Consider the following 20,137-nt stretch of genomic DNA (forward strand, 5'->3'; position numbering starts at 1 on the left):
AGTCAGGGTACACCCTGGACTGGTCACCAACCATTTACTCTCACAATCCCACCTACGGACCATTTAGCCTTGAATACCCAACATGCATGTTTTTGGAATGTGGGTTGTACTGAGTGTGAGTACCTGGACAAAACCATGCAATCATATAATACTGTTCATGTTAAACACATGTAAAATTTAATATCTTGAAATTTTACAGCAACAGAGTGAAGAAATTTTGCAACATTTCACTCTATTAAATTTAGAATATACCGCAGTCATTTTTGTTCAATGTCAGAATTGCAGAATCATTACCAATATACTTTCTTACCACGTTCATATCTGCTAAAAACATTTAAATAGTTTAAGTCACTCTTATTTTATTTTGCTATCATTTATTTTGGTTGTTGGTTTTTAGTTGTAGCCAACTGTATTTTTAATAGTTTCATGTATGGTGTCCTCAGGTATTCTGAAAGGTGTTTTTAAATTAATTATATTATTGTGACTGTTATGAATTTCACATCTTCCTGCTTCTGTAGTGGGTGCAAGAAAAATAAATTCCTTTAAGGGAAATGTTGGGAACCACTGCACAAAAAGAACAGTAAAGGTCCAAAATTGCCCATTAACGTAAAAGAAGGGTACACAAACAAGAGTACATTTTATACTCTCAAATATTTTTATAAGACCTCTTGTGCACTGAAGTTGAGACTGATGCAACCTTTTCCTGTAGAGAAAGGGTTGTGAAAATACCTGGCTAAGATAAGAAGTTGCGTTCAAGAACACATAAAGGTTGAGGATATTTCTAAGTAGGTGTTCCCCAAAGCCAGTCACAGCCTGACATAGTAGTGTGCAGATAATACACAAGAGACACTTATCTTGCACCCGATCTATAAAACATAGATTGTTGTTATAATGTCCTGAACAAGGCACCTTAAAAGGCTACATTACAGAGTAAACATGTGCTAAAACATTGCGTAGTTTTTCATTATATAAGTAGTAAAATGATGTGCAAGAAAGCAACATACAAGCAATATTTCAATAACTTGACATGATTGTGCTGTGTTCACAAAGCAACATATTCCCTTCGGCAAAACAACATTTGATGAAATTATGTGAAAATAGAAACGGTCACATGGATTCATCATCCATGTGACCTTTTCTATTTTATTATCATCATTATTCAGGCTCCCCTTCAGAGGCCACAAATAAGTCGCTTGATTTTTACAGAGCCTGTAATGCCATAACGCGTATTTAATAAATAACTGTTAGAATGCAAAATTATTTGTTAATAAGGCTGAGGTTTGGCTAGATTTGGAATGGTGGGTGTGCAGCGTGATTGTGGAGTTGTGATTGAGTCAGGTCCGCACTTGGAACTTCCCAGCTTTGGTGAGGTATTTGACCCCTTTAAAGGGTTTGTACTTCTCCCCGTACATGTCCAGACGGTTCACCTTCAGGCCTGAAAAGAGAAAGAGCTTGTAGTTAAAATAACAGACTCTGACATTACCCCATTGCTCGGATTACCTGATATGGCCACCTGCTGGATCTTCATGTCGATGTTGAGCGAGGGGTTCTCCTCAGGTTTCGGAGCGCCTGGCTGCACACTCAGGCTGCCTCGCAGGTTAGGAAGCTTCTGGGGGTTCAGCTTCCCGACATCCCAAACCAACACCTAAACAAAATACACATGAAGGCTGTCAATACCAACTAAAAACATGTCGTAGAAAATAAACGCTTACCCGACCCCACCTAAGCAGAAGAAAATGGATGGATGGATGCATTGATGCAAATAAAAATGTTTCTAAATACATTTATATGCATTTTTAGATGAGCACGATGAATACTATATATTTAATGATAAGCAAAAAATGTTTGCTCGTGTTTTTTCTGATTATTGACGCATTCCCGATACGGGGCGCACCAATCTTTATCCAGTGACTGTCGTTAAAAGTTTGACATGAAAATAGCTCCTCTTCAATGCAATACTGTAGATAGGACCATGTGGGGCACAGCTTTCCAGCACCCCAAGATGGCCGTAAACGTGTTTAAACATGTTTATTTGCTTCTAGAGATGGGCAAAGTTTTTTTTTTGTAAATAATTTTTTTTAGAAGATGATAGCATTGCGGGCGGCACGGTGGCCGACTGGTTAGAGCGTCAGCCTCACAGTTCTGAGGACCCGGGTTCCATCCCCGGCCCCGCCTGTGTGGAGTTTGCATGTTCTCCCCGTGCCTGCGTGGGTTTTCTCCGGGCACTCCTGTTTCCTCCCACATCCCAAAAACATGCATTAGTTGGAGACTCTAAATTGCCCGTAGGTGTGACTGTGAATGCGAATGGTTGTTTGTTTGTATGTGCCCTGCGATTGGCTGGCAACCAGTTCAGGTTGTACCCCACCTCCTGCCCGATGATAGCTGGGATAGGCTCCAGCACGCCCGCGACCCTAGTGAGGAGAAGCGACTCAGAAAATGGATGGATGGATGGATAGCATTGCGCTCTGTATCTCACAAGACATTCTCCAATTTGTATACAACATAACTTAACAGTTGACACTAGTTTCAGTAAGTCTGTCTGTTTTGATGTTTTTCTACAGCGTCACTTTCTCACATGTTCTAAATAAAGAATTCAATTAAAATATAATAATAATAAAGTTATTATCAGTTCCGACTACCGACTACTTTGTAACAACTGGCCTAAAACGACTCATCCAATGGCCAAATTTTGAGTCAAGGGTGTATTTTTATTAATTGAATGGGTTGCTTTTTAGCTGCAAATGATGGTAGAAAGTGGTAAAAGACAAAAAGTACCATGTCCAAATGGACTCATACTCTTTGTCAATACATGAATAAACTATGGTCTAAATGTGCACTGTGGTTGGCCAGGGTAGGGATCATTTCAGCTTGGCGTGGTTGTCCACCGGCATGTACCACTTGGACACATTAGGGTCAACGTGAGATTGAGTCGAGCTTACACCCTGGACTGGTCACCAGTCAAAACCCACAGGTCCAGGGAGAACGTGCAAACTCTACACAGGAAGGCAAGAGCTGAGATGCATTCACCTTGGTGGCGAGGTCGTACGTGTAGTTCCCCTGTGTGGCAGTGAGGTTGGCACTGAGCACGGCTTTGGGCATGTGGATGGTGACCAGCAAGCCCTCCACCGTTTTCCCCATCGTCTGCTTGGGTCCGATTGTGACGTCCAGACGGCCGCACGAACCCGTCTCCATGAAGCTGATGTTCTGCTTCACGTACACTGGGATGGCCACCAGACTGAGGAGGGCAACAGGGTTGTTTTTGATCATCAAGTTAGGACATTGAAGGACTTTTTGGAATAAGTAACTGGGAAACAAATCAGAGACCGCAATTGTGCGTTAAAGTTACACGACACATCTTGTTCATTGGAAGTGACACAAGACTAAAAGACAGACAAACAACCATACACACTTACACTAATGGACAATTCAGATTATTCAGTGAACGTAACTAACATGCATGTTTGTGGAATGTGGGAAGAAGCTGGAGTGCCCAGACAAAACCCACGCAAGCACGAGGAAAGCATAAAAACTCCACACAGGAAGGCCGGAGCTGATATTCAAACTCAGAACTTTGAGGTAAACATCATAACCTTTATCCCAATATGCTCCCACAGTAAATACTTTAATATCTAAATGTATTACAATGTATTCCACTGTTAAAAAATAAATAAATACTAAAACAATAAATAAAGATGAACGAAGATTTTTGCCTTGTACTGTACAGTAAAATACAACAAATCAATGATAAAAGATAAAAGAAGAGTAAATGGGCTGCTTGTAGGAGCGTGATCTGAAATATTTTGTATTAAAAACGCCACTGTACATTCAGTATTGTCTGCACTTACTTTTGTGAGCTGACATGATAAGTCATGAGGGTGAAGTTGCCGTCGGGCGGGATGAAGGAGAGGACGCGCTCCAAATCCCAGCGCTTGAACCGCACACACGGGTGAAAGCTGACGTCGTCCAGGAGACGGGGATTCTTGAATACACAAAGCAATAACACAGGATCAATTTCACGTAGAGTCTAAAGTAATTAAAAAGGACAGTGGTACCTCAACTTACAAGTGATCCGACTTATGAGTTTTTCGAGACATGAGCCGTCGCTCTGCCAATTTTGAGTTACGAACACTAGACGGTGGCAGCGAACTTCACAACAAGCAGAGGTTTGGCAGATAGTGAACAGTTCTTCAAAAATGAGAATCAGTACTTGCTTCAGGCTGTTTATTGCCACTCCCAGTTTAAATTTATTGGAAAACTAAACATAAAACCAATCTAATTACACATAGTGTGTTTAACCAAACCACATTACTTTGAATTATGTAAGTTTGCAAAGTTAATGCGAAAACACCATAGACTGGCTAACAAAACGTTTTCTTTTTTTTCTCCTGTTCAGCTGTCAGTTCAAACAGAAAGGGGGATCTGTATCCGGAACAGTTTTACTGTGCCACAGCGGAGTTTTAAAGCTGCCACTGTGGTTCTTTGTATTCTGGTGGAATTTTATTGAACATTTCCATTGGACGAAACAAAGTTTTAAAGGGGAGTGACAGAAAAAACTAAGAGAAGAGGACAGGACCTTAGCTGTAATAAAGATGAGGAAAGTAAATCATTATATGCCAAGTACAATGACACATTAGAATTGAGTGTTGTTTGGAGCAGTAGTGCTACACCCTGTGAAGTATGGACAGGACAATACAGGACAGGACAAGGACATGAGGGGAAGCATGCAGGACAGCGGTAGTGGACCTAGCTGTACAACTGAAGCGTGGTGGGAGTGGCTATGTAAATTCTAAACATCTTTGGAATTAGAGTGCAAGTGAGGGGATACCCAGGAAGTTCGCATAGTTACAGTATGAGTTATTTATCGCATTGAATGAGTGGCCCCACACCAAGTGAATAAGTCCCAGAAGTGAGAATCTGCAGACACATGCAAGTGAATTCACACCTTCTCGGGCTAACAAAACTAGCATTGATGTTGCGGTACTTTTAACAAAGCCGGAAACCTTTCAACAACTTCTATTTTAACTCAGTGAGCACAAACGGTAGCAACCCATGCCGAAAGACAAATATAATATGACAACACTTACTGGTATATATTCTTTGTCCTCTATAAAAAAAAAATTACTAATATTACCGCAGCTTAGTTGTAACAGTCTTTTCTTTCATTATCAGATCTACGTGTACTATGTCTGCATGTACTATGCTTCTCCCTGGTGGTCAAGGACTGCACACCAGACATACAATGCCCATTTAATTAATGCATGAAATCACAATACATCCATCCATCTATTTTCCGAACCTTATCCTTAGCAAGCGTGCTGGCGCCCATCTCAGGTGACTCTGGGCGAGAGGCGGGGGTACACTCTGAACTAGTCGCCCGCCAATCGCAGGGCACATATAGACAAACTATCATTCACATTCCCATTCACACCAATGGGCAATTTAGAGTCGTCAATTAACCTACCATGCATGTTTTGGAATGTGGGAAGAAACCGGAGTACCCGAAGAAAACCCACACAGGCACAGGGAGACCATGCAAACTCCGCACAGGCGAGGCCGGATTTGAACCCGGTTCCTCAGAACTGTGAAGCTGATGTGCTTACAAGTCCTCCACCATGCTACGTCATCATGATATATAAATTGTTTAATTATGATATTACTCTATGTTTTTGTAAGTTAAAATAATGTACAGAGCTATTATTTTGAGCGTGATCACGGAACAAATCTAACTTGTAAGTCAGGGCACCACTGTACTGTAATCTATCAAAGCTGACTTACCATGAAGGAGAGAGTGAGGTCAGGCATCCCTGTGAGTCGGACGCAGGCTTCAATCACACCCTGAATCTCTGCAAACACCGTGGAACCTGAACAACAAGCACAGGTAACACAACATAAGGTAGGTCCACTTACTTCCACAATGTTACCTCTGGAATCAAACACTTTTAAGCTAATCAAATATGGATTTGGGGTGTTTAAGAGTGTTTAACAGAATGGTTAACTTCAGTTTGTACTTCAATGGTAATGTTAAAATCCATCCATCCATCCATCCATCCATTTTCTGAGCCACTTATCCTCACAAGGGTCGCGGGAGTGCCGGGGCCTATCCCAACTATCATCTGGCAGGAGGCGGGGTGTTTTTAAAACACTGAGATTACAGTAAAAAAAGGTTTCATGACGGCGACAGTGTAGACTCTGAAATGCCCATCCACCCATTTTCTATAGTGCCTGTCCTCATTAGGGTGAGCCGGAGCCTATCCTGGTTGATTTTGGGCAAGAGGCGGGGTACACCCGAGACTGGTCCCCAGCCATTTTCAGGGCACATATCACCAAACAACCATTCATACTCACTTTCACACTTATTGACAATTTAGAGCCTTCGATTGACCTAACATGCAATGTTTTTGGAATGTGGGGTGAAGCCAGCGTACCTGTAGAAACCCCACACAAGCACAAGGAGAATATCCATACTCCACACAGGAAGGAGCCGAGGTTCAAAGCCCCTACCCCAAAAATGTGAGACAGACCTGCTAACCACCAGTCCACCATGGTGCCTGTATGATAACTAAGGAAGTGCAAATGTTTGGCATGTACAGCTGATAAAAGTGTTTATGATGGCAACAGTTTGCACTTTGAAATAAATTATTCTAAATATAATTGACATCAATGGATAGATAGATGGTAGATATCTCGGTAGGTAGTTGTAGGTACGTAGAGCCTTCGAACCTGATTTGTCCAAAATGGCATCGATTTCCTCAATAACATCAAAGTATGCTTCATTGTTGGTGTATTTAACACCAACACGCCTCCAGGGAATACTGGACAATTGACCTGTGGGGAGCGTGTCTCCAACGTTGCTCCCTCCTGAAAAGGAATGCGACAAAAGTTTTGAACTATCTTCCCACACATTTCGAGATAAAGTAACATCAGGCATCTGTTTACCCGTCAGAGTATTGACGACCGACCGAAGGATGGTGGGAGGCTTGATCATCTCCTTGAGTACGTTGGACTCGGTTGCCAGTGGAAAACCGTTGTCGAGCATTTCTTCCAGGATCTCGTACACCGTCACCAGGTTGGCTTTGATCACGCTTTCGGAGCATTCGCCAAAGTAGTCCTGTTGTATGGAAAGCCGTTTGAGCGTTTACAGTATTTGCTATCTTGCTTAGGGTCCATGAGATGTACCAGTACGCATTTTGTCCTCCCTAGTAAGACTATTCAGTGCCCTAGTAGAATGACCGTGCCTTATGAGTAACATTTTTTCCACTACTAATGCCACTTTTGGCCTTCAAGTACAATATTAAAAACCTTACTGGTAAACTACTGTGCTGAACCAGTAGCAGTACTACTAGTATGCCAAAGTTGTCCTACCTATCAAGGATATCGAATAAATGCTCAAAAGGATTTCCTCTGAGAACTTTATGAACTGAAATGGCTCCTGCTGGGAATACACAGTGGATCTAAAACGTCTACACACAGCCCTGTTCAAGCACCAGGATTTTTTAATATTAAAAAAATGAAAACAACATGATTTCAAAACTTTACATTCATTTCAAAACATAACACATTTTCCCAATGAGATTTTGTTTTATATGGTCGGATGAAACCAATGTTGAACCTTTTGGCCATAATTCCAAAAGGTATGCTTGAGGCGAACCCAACACTGCTCATCACCAAAAGATCACCACATCCACAGTGAAGCAAGGTTGTTGCAGTAGTATCATGCTTTTGGACTGTTTTTCTCCAGCTGGGACTGGCGCCTTACACAAGGTGGGGGGAATTATGAACAGTTTCAAGTAGCAGTCAAAAGCTTAAGGCTTCTGCTAAAAAGCAAAAAAAAAAAAAATAATAATAATAATAATTGTCAGGAAAAGCCTTCTAGAATAGCCTACAGATTAACTGTATTTCGGATTAATCAGAACCATTTTAAATGATGGCGTGTGCTGACTCCCATTTAACATCAGTTTAAATGTGATTGGTTAATTCTGAAGTCACGGATGGTGTAGTGGTACATTCGCCTGACTTGGTTCAGTTCCCACTCTGTGCAAATGGTTGTCCGTGTCTATAAGTGCTCTACAACTGACTTACGACCAGTTCAGGGTGTAGTCTGCCTTTTGCCCGAGGTCAACTGGGAAAGGCTCCAGCACCCCGTGACCCTGAACAGGATAAGCGGTATTTTGAATGGATGGATGGGTTAATTCTGAACACAGCCAGATCCTAGTTACAAGAGGTACTGCAACCACATTATTTCAGTTCATTTTTACATTCACTTTTGAAAATAATTTTTAAAAATTCAATGAAGTTGTGCATGTTATAGGTCACATTAATGGTGGAAAAAAAGTTTTGAAATGATTTATATTGATCTGTTTCTTTATATAACAAGAGTCTAGCAATTGCACAAGGGTGAGTAGACTTTTTATATCCACTGTAGTTTCCCACCTATGTTGCGTCTTACCTGAAGTGTGTCTGCAACCCTGTGCAGGAATTCAATGACAAACAGCGGAGGCACTTCAGTCTGGATGACAGCGATGAAGAAGATCTTCCCTCTGTATATATTAATGAGATAGTGGTGCGGGGTCTGGAGGATGGGAGGCACATTTTCGGGTTCCAGCGCCTTCTCCTTGGCTTCGAAGAAGTAGTCACACACGCTCCGGTTGATGACACTCTTCCAGTGTTTCTCCAGGAAGATGTCTCCCGTGTGATTAATGAGGAATACACTGTGGATCATCTCAGCTGAAACAATGAGGTGATTGTTCTTGTTGTTGTCAACAATGCGGGAAAACAAGCACTCTCATGAGGACTTATAAGGCATTCATACTAATGTATCATTCATTTTCCATATTGATTCAAAACTGATGGTGACAGTAGCGAAGGGTCATTTACTGTCAAATCTGAACAACTTCAGTCAACTAAGTTTACTTCAGTTCAACCTGAACTTACCTGAACTTGTGGTTTATGGATTCGGGAATATATATATTGCACATTACAATGACACAAAGCACTGAATTACATATATAGAAAAGCTTTGGAGCAGTAAAGTTCCGAGTAGCGTTTGAACTTTTACCTGACTGCAGTTAAGTCGACGATGAAGTTGTCACTAGGCAGGAAGGGCTGAGGGTATGCCTGGTACGGTGGAATACATAACACACTTGATTTAAGATTTTGTGCAAATAAATGGAAGGAACTAGAAACACGATACATTTTATGTATTTTTATTACGTAAAATAATAATGTAAGTACTTGGGAGGGGTTTCTAAACTACGGTTAAAAGTTTTTTATCAGGCATATTTAAAGACAGCTAACACTGCTTTGATCTGTCGCTGTCATTTTATTGCCCTCTTTTTCGTCTTTCAGGATTTTTATTTTTCCATAAATGTAGGTGTCAGAAAAGAGTAAAGACAGACTAATGTCAGGTTCGAACCACATTTTACGTCAAAGCTGTATTATTCCCGAGTCCCTGTGTTGAGCGGCACATTATTAACTTGGACTCTATTAAATATAGATAACCTTCTACGGAAGTGTCGAAAACTCGGTATTGCATAAATTCCGAAATGGCGCTGAAAGACGAAGTGAATCGTGCGTTCATTCTTTTGGGCAATTTCCCTTTTTCTTTGTGAACGTATGCATTCGTACTCATTACTTTATTAACTGTAACGCTCTTACAAACGCCTTGAAAACAAACCGTTGAGAAGCAGTAGCTTGCAGAATCACGCATGTTGTGCCCCCATTCAGCTATATTTATATCTTATTTTTAGACGACTGCAACTGCAAAGGTCGGGTGATTATTATTATTTTAATCAAGCTATTCAATTCAATGTAGCACTGATCTATAAATGTTGCTTGTGATTGGTGGAGCCCTCTGACCGTCCCACCTCAGTCGCCTATGATCCCTCGACCAGGGTGAATAATTACCTCTTTTTTTTTTTTTTTTTTTTTTTTTTTTTTTAATAGCGGGACACATGCATTTTCCTACACCGGTAATAAGGTGAACGCAACGTGCCTTGCTTGACCAACAATGGCCTCCTCCGAGGAACCCAAAGCTAAAAAGCTTAAAATTTCCGAACAAGAGAAGACGGATTCCGTGGCCAAAGCATCTCTTGTGGAATTAAGGTGACCACAAACCTGGGAATGGGGAAATGAGCTTTAATATTTTGTTGTTAAAACTCTGAATGTGAGCTTCACTTACATTTGAATTGTCGTCAACACAAATGTGAGTGAAGAGAAAGGAGATCTAAGTCTGTGTGTAACCTATTCGCTCCAGCTAACCGGATAGCTAGATTTAAATCTTTATTGAATTTAAAACAGCATCGTGTTCAAGTAGCGCTCTTAAAACATGTTCCCTTGTCATTGTCGTACGAGTTGCCATTGCCAGTTCAAGGTGACCCTCGGTATGTAGAAATAAATAGTTCACTCCCCGTCAGTGAATTGCTGTCCCGATGCCAGGTTTGTTGGGGTGACACCTGAACACACCACCACAACGAGTGGCACGGCTGTCACGTGACCTCGACCAAACAATGTTTTGGTACCCCGTTTCCTCTCCGCTTGCACTTGAACGCACCGCTCACTCACACTTAATCCAGCTCATTTGCTGCGTTTATTGGCACGCCTCTCACGATCTTCTTCTAAGTATCTTTTTCCAAGAGATGTGTTGAGGCGAACCGAGCCAATAGCCAGGCGGAGAGCGACTGTCGTGGCCCTTCCTCCTATAATGCCCACCAGTCATCCAGCTTGGAGGAGGAGCTGGTGTTGCAGGGGGAAGCATCGAGCTGTCACACATTTGTGCTGAAATTGAGGAGTTTAGGAATTCTTTGCTCTTTTCTCATTCACATTTAGCTTGCTCAACAGGTCTCTCGCACATGCACAGAGAGAGCGAGAGATGTCTGCACCGCTGAGGTAAGTCTCCAGTGGAAAATAGGATTAATGTAATGCTTGAGTAATTGGCTGCACAGTTATCATCTGGCTTGCATAAAAGGGAGATGCATGTGCTGTAGGACAAGATAGTGAGGGTGCGGCGTCTGCTGGGGCCCATGCCTCGCTTTTACAATAAACAAGTGGCCTTTAGTATTCTGTGTTTTGGGGCTCTAGTTCCTAAAGGGAAACATGTGAATTGAGGCTGTCTACTCTGGGCTGCAAGATTTTGTGGATTAGGAAAGGGAAAGGAGAAAATTACGTGACAGCCGCTCGCTGATGCTGCGCTTGTGGATGTTATTTAATGACATACGGCCTGTGGGTCTGGAAACAGCTTGTGTGCGGGACATATCAGTTCACTTTACGAATTGAATCGCATGCCTTCCTTCTGGACACAGGTTATTGATGGCACTGTGGTTTTATCGCATAAAATTCCTGTAAATCTTATAAAGCTTATCACCTTTCATAAATGTTGGAAATCATATTTGAAGATGTGACTCACTTGTTGACTTATCTACAGCAGACTCGGAGGGAGTACACAAGCAGGATGACACAACATTTAATCTTCAAGATGCTCCTTGCTGATTTAGAGGAAAGCAATTGCTAAATTCTCTCTTTTTTTACACTTATGTTTCAGCCCCAATTCACTCTTTGGGATGGGGAACCCCTTGCTGGACATCTGTGCCGTGGTGGACAAAGACTTCCTGGACAAGTAAGTTTAACATTAAATAAATATATTATCAAAATAGTTTGTGTTTGTTGTCTGGAAGTTGGTCTAAGCTGCACACAAGTAGTACAACAACAGCTTATTGTGCAGAATGTACAAGAAGCTGTTGTTGTAATTGTTAAACCTCTATAATGGGCAGATAAAACAACTATTTCTGAGTTCCTACTACCAGTTGGAACCAGTTAGTTTTTACTTTTTTCATTGACTTTGTGTCCTCTGCAATAATCAGAACTTTTTCCCTCAGCAGTGTCCAAATGGCATTGAAGTGACCAGGGCAAAGGGCTCATGTGGCTTCTAGTTCAGAGTCCACCCTGTGTGGAAGGCCTTGCGTAAACGGCAGGATTAGATTTAAGCCAGTCAAGCACACGCATCTAATTCAGCCTCTCCTCGAATAAAGCAGAAATGAAACTGCACTACTCCTGCATTAAAAAATAATGTATAGACTTAACAGTGGCAGTTCCACTATTGTGTCTGCAGTCCATTGTCAAGACAAACCAGGTCTTTGATGAGGACTGTAGTGTACTTATTCTAAATGAATGTCAATAACATGCTTTTTGTGCTTCTTCAATTTGCAGATACACACTGAAGCCAAATGACCAGATCCTGGCTGAAGACAAGCACAAAGCCCTGTGCGTATCTCCCCCCTAACAACCCCTTTTGTAGAATATTGACTTTTTAATGTCACATGCTTGGCTCTCGCTGTTACATCTACATTCTGACCGCTGGAGCGGGCCAGTCAAAACAGCCCCGTGAAACGCCTGCGTTGAACTCCGTTCGGTTATAGAACAGCAATAGTAGGGCGGCAGATCTAGCACAGTGAGTGAGAGTGTGTAAGCGAATAGCAGAGCAGGACTTTTCACCTCCCAGTTCCTCTGAGACAAGAGCCACAAAGCAAACAGCAGGAGATAACAAAGTTGTGCACTCGATCTTGCTGTAGTTGTACATCATGGTGTACAGTCACATGATATACACTAGTTCATCCATTAGGCAGTCTTCAGTTGATTTGTAAATGTCCATTGGGAGTTGTTTAAAAATGCAAAACATGACCTCTGTGACAGTGTTTATGCAAGATTACTCAAAGAAGTCACTGCAGTGCAGGCATGTTTGTGGCAAAAAAAACTTTTACACAGAAATCCCACACCGTAACTGCATCAGAGCATTAAAACATCTTAGTTTTTATATAGAACACAGTGAAAGTGGGAAAGTTATCATGAAGGCAATAGCCTTCATGATAACCTGCAATCTGATAATTAGATTTGTGGTGATGTCAGCAACTTGTATGGTTTTTTGTTGTTGTTGTATTTAAAAAAAAAATAAATAAAAAAAAAATCATTAAAATTTGTTTTTATGTTAAACAGGGACAATTGCTTTCAACACAAGTGTGGAGGATTAGTGAGTGTCAGGTCATGGTGTTAAACTTCAAACCTTTGGTCCCTGTGTTGCAGAATTCACTTACAAACTGCCGATGTCCCACCTTTGTTAGGTCTCTGATTCTATCTCTGTAGTTGGAATATTGGCTGGGTTGCCTTAATCTGCCTATACCCGTTAAATTCTATACTCGTATTTATACAGAACAGAAGCCCCAAAAAAGGGCTGTCTTTATAGTATGCTCTGTAAAAGTGCCATTGCGAGAGAGAGGGTGTTTTGCAGCATTGTGCTAGTCTACCATCACAGATTTCTAGATTTGGTGACTGTTAAAGCATATTCAGCCATGCCCTGAGTTTTCAAGAATTGACAAGTGAGGTGTTAACAACCGTAAGGAAGCATTGAATTTGAGCTATCTTGAAACATAAACTGGATCGCCTGAACAAAATACTCTCATCCAACACATGCATCTGAATAATCATGTTTACCCTTGAACTGTTGAGTTCTTGTTGGATAACCGGTTCTTTCTTTCCCCACGTTAGGCAACAGCATAGTCAGAGACTAGTCAGAGAGCCCCACACTGAAGCATCTGGTTCTGTCTCAGAACATTTAACAGCAGTTGTTCTGCCCACAGTCCCGTTGAACCCTTACAGAACAACAACTGTCATCAAACATGGCAAATTTGGTGATTTTTTTAGCCCTGCTATCAATATCATGTTACATCTAGGTTGCTTAGCTCATACAGTATAATACGTGGGTTGTATTGTAATGCATATCTTCTGCCTCTAGAGGTCATTGTGTACACGTACAGGCTGCTAACTTGACTAATTCAAGCACGTATTATATCGGCATCAATGTTTAGGAGAGACAAAACAGCAGAGACCATCCGTCAGAGACCATGCCCAGATGATGTAGGAAGTGCATACTGGCACATGGAGCCATACACACTACTCAGACACTTTAGGACATTTTGATTATGACTCCAAATCCAGCTTTCAATGGGTTAATTAAGCTCGTCAACAGTATAATTTAATCAAGTATGATGCAAGTCTTCCATTTACTTTTTTTGTCATTTCTTATTTTTTTTCTCCATGCAGGTTTGATGAGCTGGTGAACAAGTTCAAAGCGGAATACCACGCTGGGGGAGCCACACAGAACTCCATTAAGATCGCTCAGGTTAGTGTCCTGCATCATCTTCCTGCTAAGTCACCGCAGTGATGCTGTCCTTTGTTTAATGTGGAGTCGTAATTTGTGCTGTCGCCGCGTGCAGTGGTTGATCCAGGAGCCTCACAATGCGGGCACCTTCTTCGGCTGCATCGGCAAAGACAAGTTTGGAGAGATCCTGAAGAAGAAGGCGGAGGAGGCCCACATCGACGCCCACTACTACGAGCAAGACCAGGAGCCCACGGGCTCGTGTGCCGCGTGCATCACCGGAGCAAACCGGTGAGGTCCAAAGTTATACATAAGCTCATTTTCGTTTGCTCGAAATATACTGTACAATATATGGTTTGTTGATCTCTGGTTTTCCTCCTTTCTTTAAGGTCACTGGTGGCTAACCTAGCTGCTGCTAATTGTTATAAGAAGGAGAAACATCTGGACCTTGAAGAAAATTGGAAGTTGGTGGAAAGCGCTAAAGTTTATTATATTGCCGTGAGTATTTATGTTTGAATGTCACTTGACTCCCTTGTCCACCTCGAAATTTTGAGGGGAATTTAAGAGATTCCACTGTACATACACATACATGAATGACAGACTGAAAACACCACATCCATGTGTTTCCGTAAATAGGCTATTGATGAGGATGATGAAAAAGTTGTAAAAAATATTGATAGGAGTATATTTAGAATTTGATGTATTAATTTTAATAAATGAATCAATAAGTAATAATAATTCATAAATACATGCATGTCTGTTTTATGTAACTGATTTATGCTGAGACTGAGGAAGTCTTTGCTAATGTTCAGGCAATCAGTGTTGAGAGGCCAGAATTGATGGATTCTGATGCTAGGTAAGATGTTAAACTCTGCTAATCCTTACTCTCTATGCTGCTGTTAAGATAATTACAACTTTAATGAAAAGTTAAAAAAAAAAAAAAAAAGATAGTTAGTTTAGAATTATATAAAAGAATGACTTGTTTTGTCAGCCCCTGCTTGTTGCAGACAAACTTCATAGTCACAGTAAAATATTGTGGCAATATAACTCGAGCCACTGTCAATCTTTACTTCATAAGAAACTACGGCATGCCAATTAAGACAACTATACATCAGCATGCATGGCCATGTTGTCCGCCCCCAAAAAGGGTGCGACCAAATCATGTGCTGATTGGTCGCACCACTGCTCCCAGTGGAAAAGTTAGTGTAGAGCCCTGTAAATGCTCTTCCACTAGATTGCAGAGGTTAAATTTAACCTGTGTATCCACCTGTTGCCTTTCATGTAACAGAATAACTCATAGCTTCCAGTGACTATATCAGCTTTGTGTTCAACTAAACAGGCCCACATTTCACACTGAGTAAATATATTTGTGAGTAAATTGAGGTGAGAGCATAATTATTTCACTGTACATACTCTATTTTTAGTGGTATGCTGTGAGATTTTTCTATGTGCGCCGTGGTTTAAAGGTTGGGAATCACTGGTTTATGGCATAGTATACATTTTTAATAGATGTTAATACGATACACAGTTTTGCTTATATTTGTATTTTACCAAGCTGTACTGTTTCCACATGTATTGATGCAGATGTTGACTGTTTCCTTCCAGGGTTTCTTTGTCACAGTGTCTTTGGAGTCCATGCTGAAAGTGGCCCAGCACGCATCAGAAAATAACAAAATGTTCTGCCTCAACTTGTCTGCACCATTTATCTGCCAGTTCTTCAAAGACCACCTCATGCAGCTCTTGCCCTACGTGGACGTGCTCTTCGGCAATGAGACTGTAAGGCAGCTTCTAAATAATTTGTATGTTTGCTTGTGTCCAGAATAATGGTGGTGTGTTTTTTTTTTTTTTTTTTTTTTTTAAAAAGGGAGTCAAGCAAAAACAATCTTCACTATCTTTTATTTCCATACGCACAAATGTACAGGGAACACTGCACATTCTATTCCAAATCAAAACATGTAGAAAATGTAGCTAATATGTTATTCCTTTACGGAAAGTGGAAAAAAAAAGTTATATTAAGCTGTGGGGGGAACATAGCAATGTATGAATTGTTCCTTACAAACTCAAATATTTACATTTATAAACTGATGTCGGAGTTGGAGTTGACCTCCAACCTCTGGCACCTGAGAACTGCTATTCCAGTACAGCATGATGGGGCTACATTCCACTACATTTGTTGGTTAGCCTTTGAAACAGATTTGTTTGACCCTACACTGGTTTCTACTGATTTAAGGTTTTGGGATTGAGATTGCATACTGATAGTGTGTCTGGACTGATAGTTTTCATCTTCTGCATAAGGAAACATTACCTCTGATGTCGAGTATTCTGATGTTTTTAAACTAATCCATGATCCCAGTTAGGAACATATGTAGGTTCATAAGTGGCCGACTGGTTAGCGCGTCTGCCTCACAGTTCTGAGGACTGGGGTTCAATCCCCGGCCCTACCTGTGTGGAGTTTGTATGTTCTCCCCGTGCCTGTGTGGGTTTTCTCCGGGCACTCCGGTTTCCTCCCACATCCCAAAAACATGCATGCTAGGTTAATTGAACACTCTAAATTGCCTGTAGGTGTGAAAGTGAGTGCGAATGGTTATTTGTTTCTATGTGCCCTGTGATTGGCTGGCAATCAGTTCAGGGTGTACCCCGCCTCCTGCCCAATGATAGCTGGGATAGGCTCCAGCACTCCCGCGACCCTTGTGAGGAGAAGCGGCTCAGAAAATGGATGGTTGGAAGTACAGAATGGGGAAATATCCCCATAACATTATCGCAGCATACTGTGGCTTGAATTCAGCATTTCTTCTGACAAACTGTACTGCAGCCCCACCTATCCCAAAAGAGCAATCTTGCTTTCATCCGTCCACAAAAATTGCTCCATTTATCCTTCAGGGCAGCCAATGTGTCCTTTGGCAAATTGGCACCTCGTCAGCAAATTTTTATTTTATTATTATTATTTTTTTTTTCTTCTTCTCAAAAACAGGACTTTGCACAGGCGTCTTGCCAATAGCTTCCCTTCAAGACTTGCAGAGTAATTGTGGAACTGTCATGGGGAAAATAACCCTTTAGGAGACAAAAGACAGGACAAGCACTTTGAGAATGAGAGATAATTTTTTTTTGCATTAAAGGAGGCAGTTCAAATACAACTTGATGGCTGCTTTCTAAGAAGTGTCTGTCTCTTTCTCCTTAGGCAATGTTATATACAGTATACGTGCATCAACAAGCAGTTTTCTGCCTCATACAACTGGCGCCCCCACAACCACATACATCTTGCTGTCTCACAACAAAGTGATCATACAATATTGGAGAGAGAGGGGAAGAAGTTCTACTTTCTTATGCTCGCATTAGAACAAAAGATTAGATGAGGTTGTAACTAACATACAATACATTTTATAAATGCAAAGAGATATTTGTTCTTATGGAAAGCTTGTCCAATTGTCTTGGGCTGGAATGGCAGTTCACATCTGCCAGAATTTGGTCAACTCCATGCAACATGTATGCGAAAAGCAGTTCTCAGAAACAGTGGTAAGAAGACAAAATATTAGTTCAGTGATTCACACGAAAAGCAAAATGTTTTAGTTTGTAAAGAAACATACATTTGGATTTCTGGCCAAGTATTTAATATTTCCCTTCATTGGACCATAACACATTTTTTTACATGTGTTTGTGAGATGATGTTAAACCAAGGTTGAACATTTTGATTTTAATTCTAAAAGTTAGTTTGGCACAAACGCAATACTGCTCATTAACCTGAAGAACAGCATAAACACAGTGCAGTATGGCGGTGTTAGATTCATTCTTTGGGCTCTTTTTCTTCAGCTGGACCCCGGACCTTTGTCAAGGTGGGGGGAAATTATGAACAGTTCGAAATAGCTGTCAGTGTTCGTACAAAACCTTCAGGCTTCTGCTAGAGCGTAAAAAAAAAAAGTCAAGATAAGCCTACTGGAACAACTGAACTTTATTTGGAGTTAATCAGAGGGACTTTAAATGACTGCAGGTGTGTGCAAACATGAGTGAATGCGATTGGTTAATTCTGAACAAAGGCACATCGGAGTTATAGGAGGGTGTGGACACTTGTACAACCACATTATCTCGATTGTTTATTTTTACCTCAAAAAAAAAAGAAACAGCTAAATGAATGCAAATATCACAGGACTGTTGATAATGGAAATGCCTTGCGGGCCGGATTAAAAAACGGAACATTCTTTGCCCAACCCTGCTACATGAGGGTCAATAAACATTCACTAAAGTGATTTTTATATTAATTCCATCCTATAGGAGGCAGCTGCATTCGCTAAGGAGCAAGACTTTGAGGTGATTCAATCTCCTTCCTCTAATCTGGTGGTTTTTCATGCATTTTGTATAAAACGTGCATCATGCGGTAACGTCTCTACAGACCAAAGACATTAAAGAGATTGCCAAGAAAGTGCAGGCTTTGCCCAAAGTCAACACTAAGAGACAAAGGATTGTTGTCTTGACTCAGGGGAAGGATGAAACTGTGATGGCTCTCAGTAAGATTTCCATTCCTTTTTTCCTCCTCAAATTACACCTCTATGTTTGAGGTGTAATTCTTTCTCCTCTTTGTATTCAGGTGACAAAATTGAGACTTTCCCAGTGTTGGTGATTGATCCCAAAGACCTAGTGGACACAAATGGTGCTGGTGACGCATTTGTAGGAGGTAAGCGCTTCTAATCTTTGGTTCTCTGTGTTGTTAGGGTTCATCCCAGTTTTGAAAATATTTTCTTTCGTTGCGCAGGTTTCCTGTCTGGGCTGGTCCGAGAAAAATCACTGGACCAATGCATGAGGGCAGCGCACTACTCTGCCAATGTCGTCATTAGAAGATCCGGTTGCACGTTCCCTGAAAAACCGGATTTTGTTTGATGTACTTTTTATCATTCTGTTTCCCCAAAATGTCCATTTAACACAAAATGTCACCGATTATATTTTATTCTCAGTTTTCCCGCCCAATCAGTTATATATTTTTTAAGCTGCCATCTTGATTTATTTTTAATTGTTGGCTTTGTCCCACATCACCTGAGCATGTCTTCTTTCATCCACTGGCGCTGCAGGAAAAACTAATCGGAATTTGTTGGTCATTACTCATTCATTGTCGCCCAGTGTGTGTACTTGCACACAAAACGCAAGCTCAGCAACCATAGTACAGTATTAATAACGATAATTGTGGCCAAATCACGTATATGACCACTGGACCACATTTTGTTATTCGCACGGTTGCACTCAACTGATAAGTTGTTTGAAAATGTTGTAATTGTCTTTAAAAGATTTATTTGTGATTTGATCAGGCCGGTGAACGACTTTGTCATTCGAAATGCTTGAATTAATCAGTGTCAAAGCCACTGCGCACAGGAAATTGAACTGTGACTTTCAACATTGTGCAAATCATGAGTGCCTTTTATTCTTTGTTACGAAGGTTAAAGACTTGAAGCTGCTTTCGTCATCTGTATGCAATAGTTCACCTACACTGATACTGTTGGAAAGTAAGACAGACTATGAAAGGATAATTGAGGGCATTGTGTGAGTAGCCATTCAAATGTTTTTTGGGGTTTTTTTTTTTTAAACCCATTTTCCAAGTACCTCAACACTCAGCTTTGTTAAATTAGACATAAATGCACATATATCACATTGTGTGATCGGACGCAAGCTTCTGTTTTTACCTCTTCGGTGTTTGATTTGGATTAATCAAAACTTGAATACAGTTGTAACAATTTCCTAATGATGCACAAGGGTGTTTTCTTCCTTTTATAACTGCATTGTTTTTAGATCATGAATTTACAATCCCATCCAATCATATTCATTGTTATGTACACAAACAACAAGAGGCCTCAAGTGATCCTTTTGTCGGGTTTTTGCCAGACGTTAATGTCTAATATGGACAAATAAAATGACAAAAAAAATCACGCTTTTTTTCTTACTTTTACCTGCTAATTTAGTTTCTACAGCAATTTAGCACGCTGATTGGGATGTGTTTGACATTTCCCTGTGGAT

The 20,137-nt window shown here is 40.9% G+C and overlaps 2 protein-coding genes across 5 annotated transcripts; one reads left to right on the forward strand and one right to left on the reverse strand.

The window, feature by feature from the left end:
- Window positions 1-19: 19 nt before the first annotated feature.
- Window positions 20-9,868, reverse strand: ap3m1 (adaptor related protein complex 3 subunit mu 1). Of its 2 annotated transcripts, XM_061689936.1 has the most exons (10): window positions 9,674-9,868; window positions 9,056-9,114; window positions 8,447-8,724; window positions 6,937-7,108; window positions 6,721-6,858; window positions 5,776-5,861; window positions 3,846-3,979; window positions 3,028-3,235; window positions 1,501-1,645; window positions 20-1,435 (listed from the first exon to the last, which is right to left on the reverse strand). In XM_061689936.1, exons 3-10 carry the CDS (start codon window positions 8,717-8,719, stop codon window positions 1,335-1,337), a joined length of 1,257 nt encoding a protein of 418 aa, XP_061545920.1. In that variant the 5' UTR covers window positions 8,720-8,724; window positions 9,056-9,114; window positions 9,674-9,868; the 3' UTR covers window positions 20-1,334. The 2 variants fall into 2 exon arrangements, with proteins under 2 accessions (XP_061545920.1, XP_061545919.1); XM_061689935.1 differs by lacking the exon at window positions 9,674-9,868 and having other exon boundaries at window positions 8,932-9,064.
- A 93-nt stretch (window positions 9,869-9,961) lies between these two features.
- On the forward strand, window positions 9,962-20,134 carry adka (adenosine kinase a). 3 transcript variants are annotated; one of them, XM_061690392.1, is made up of 12 exons: window positions 9,962-10,101; window positions 10,825-10,884; window positions 11,537-11,611; window positions 12,202-12,255; window positions 14,089-14,167; window positions 14,262-14,434; window positions 14,533-14,641; window positions 15,749-15,919; window positions 18,410-18,445; window positions 18,528-18,642; window positions 18,723-18,809; window positions 18,888-20,134. In XM_061690392.1, exons 1-12 carry the CDS (start codon window positions 10,007-10,009, stop codon window positions 19,010-19,012), a joined length of 1,179 nt encoding a protein of 392 aa, XP_061546376.1. In that variant the 5' UTR covers window positions 9,962-10,006; the 3' UTR covers window positions 19,013-20,134. The 3 variants fall into 3 exon arrangements, with proteins under 3 accessions (XP_061546376.1, XP_061546374.1, XP_061546375.1); XM_061690390.1 differs by lacking the exon at window positions 10,825-10,884 and having other exon boundaries at window positions 18,888-20,132; XM_061690391.1 differs by lacking the exon at window positions 9,962-10,101 and having other exon boundaries at window positions 10,120-10,884.
- The last annotated feature ends 3 nt before the right edge of the window (window positions 20,135-20,137 follow it).

Source organism: Phycodurus eques, chromosome 11 (genome assembly GCF_024500275.1).
Source record: "Phycodurus eques isolate BA_2022a chromosome 11, UOR_Pequ_1.1, whole genome shotgun sequence".
NCBI lineage: Eukaryota > Metazoa > Chordata > Actinopteri > Syngnathiformes > Syngnathidae > Phycodurus > Phycodurus eques.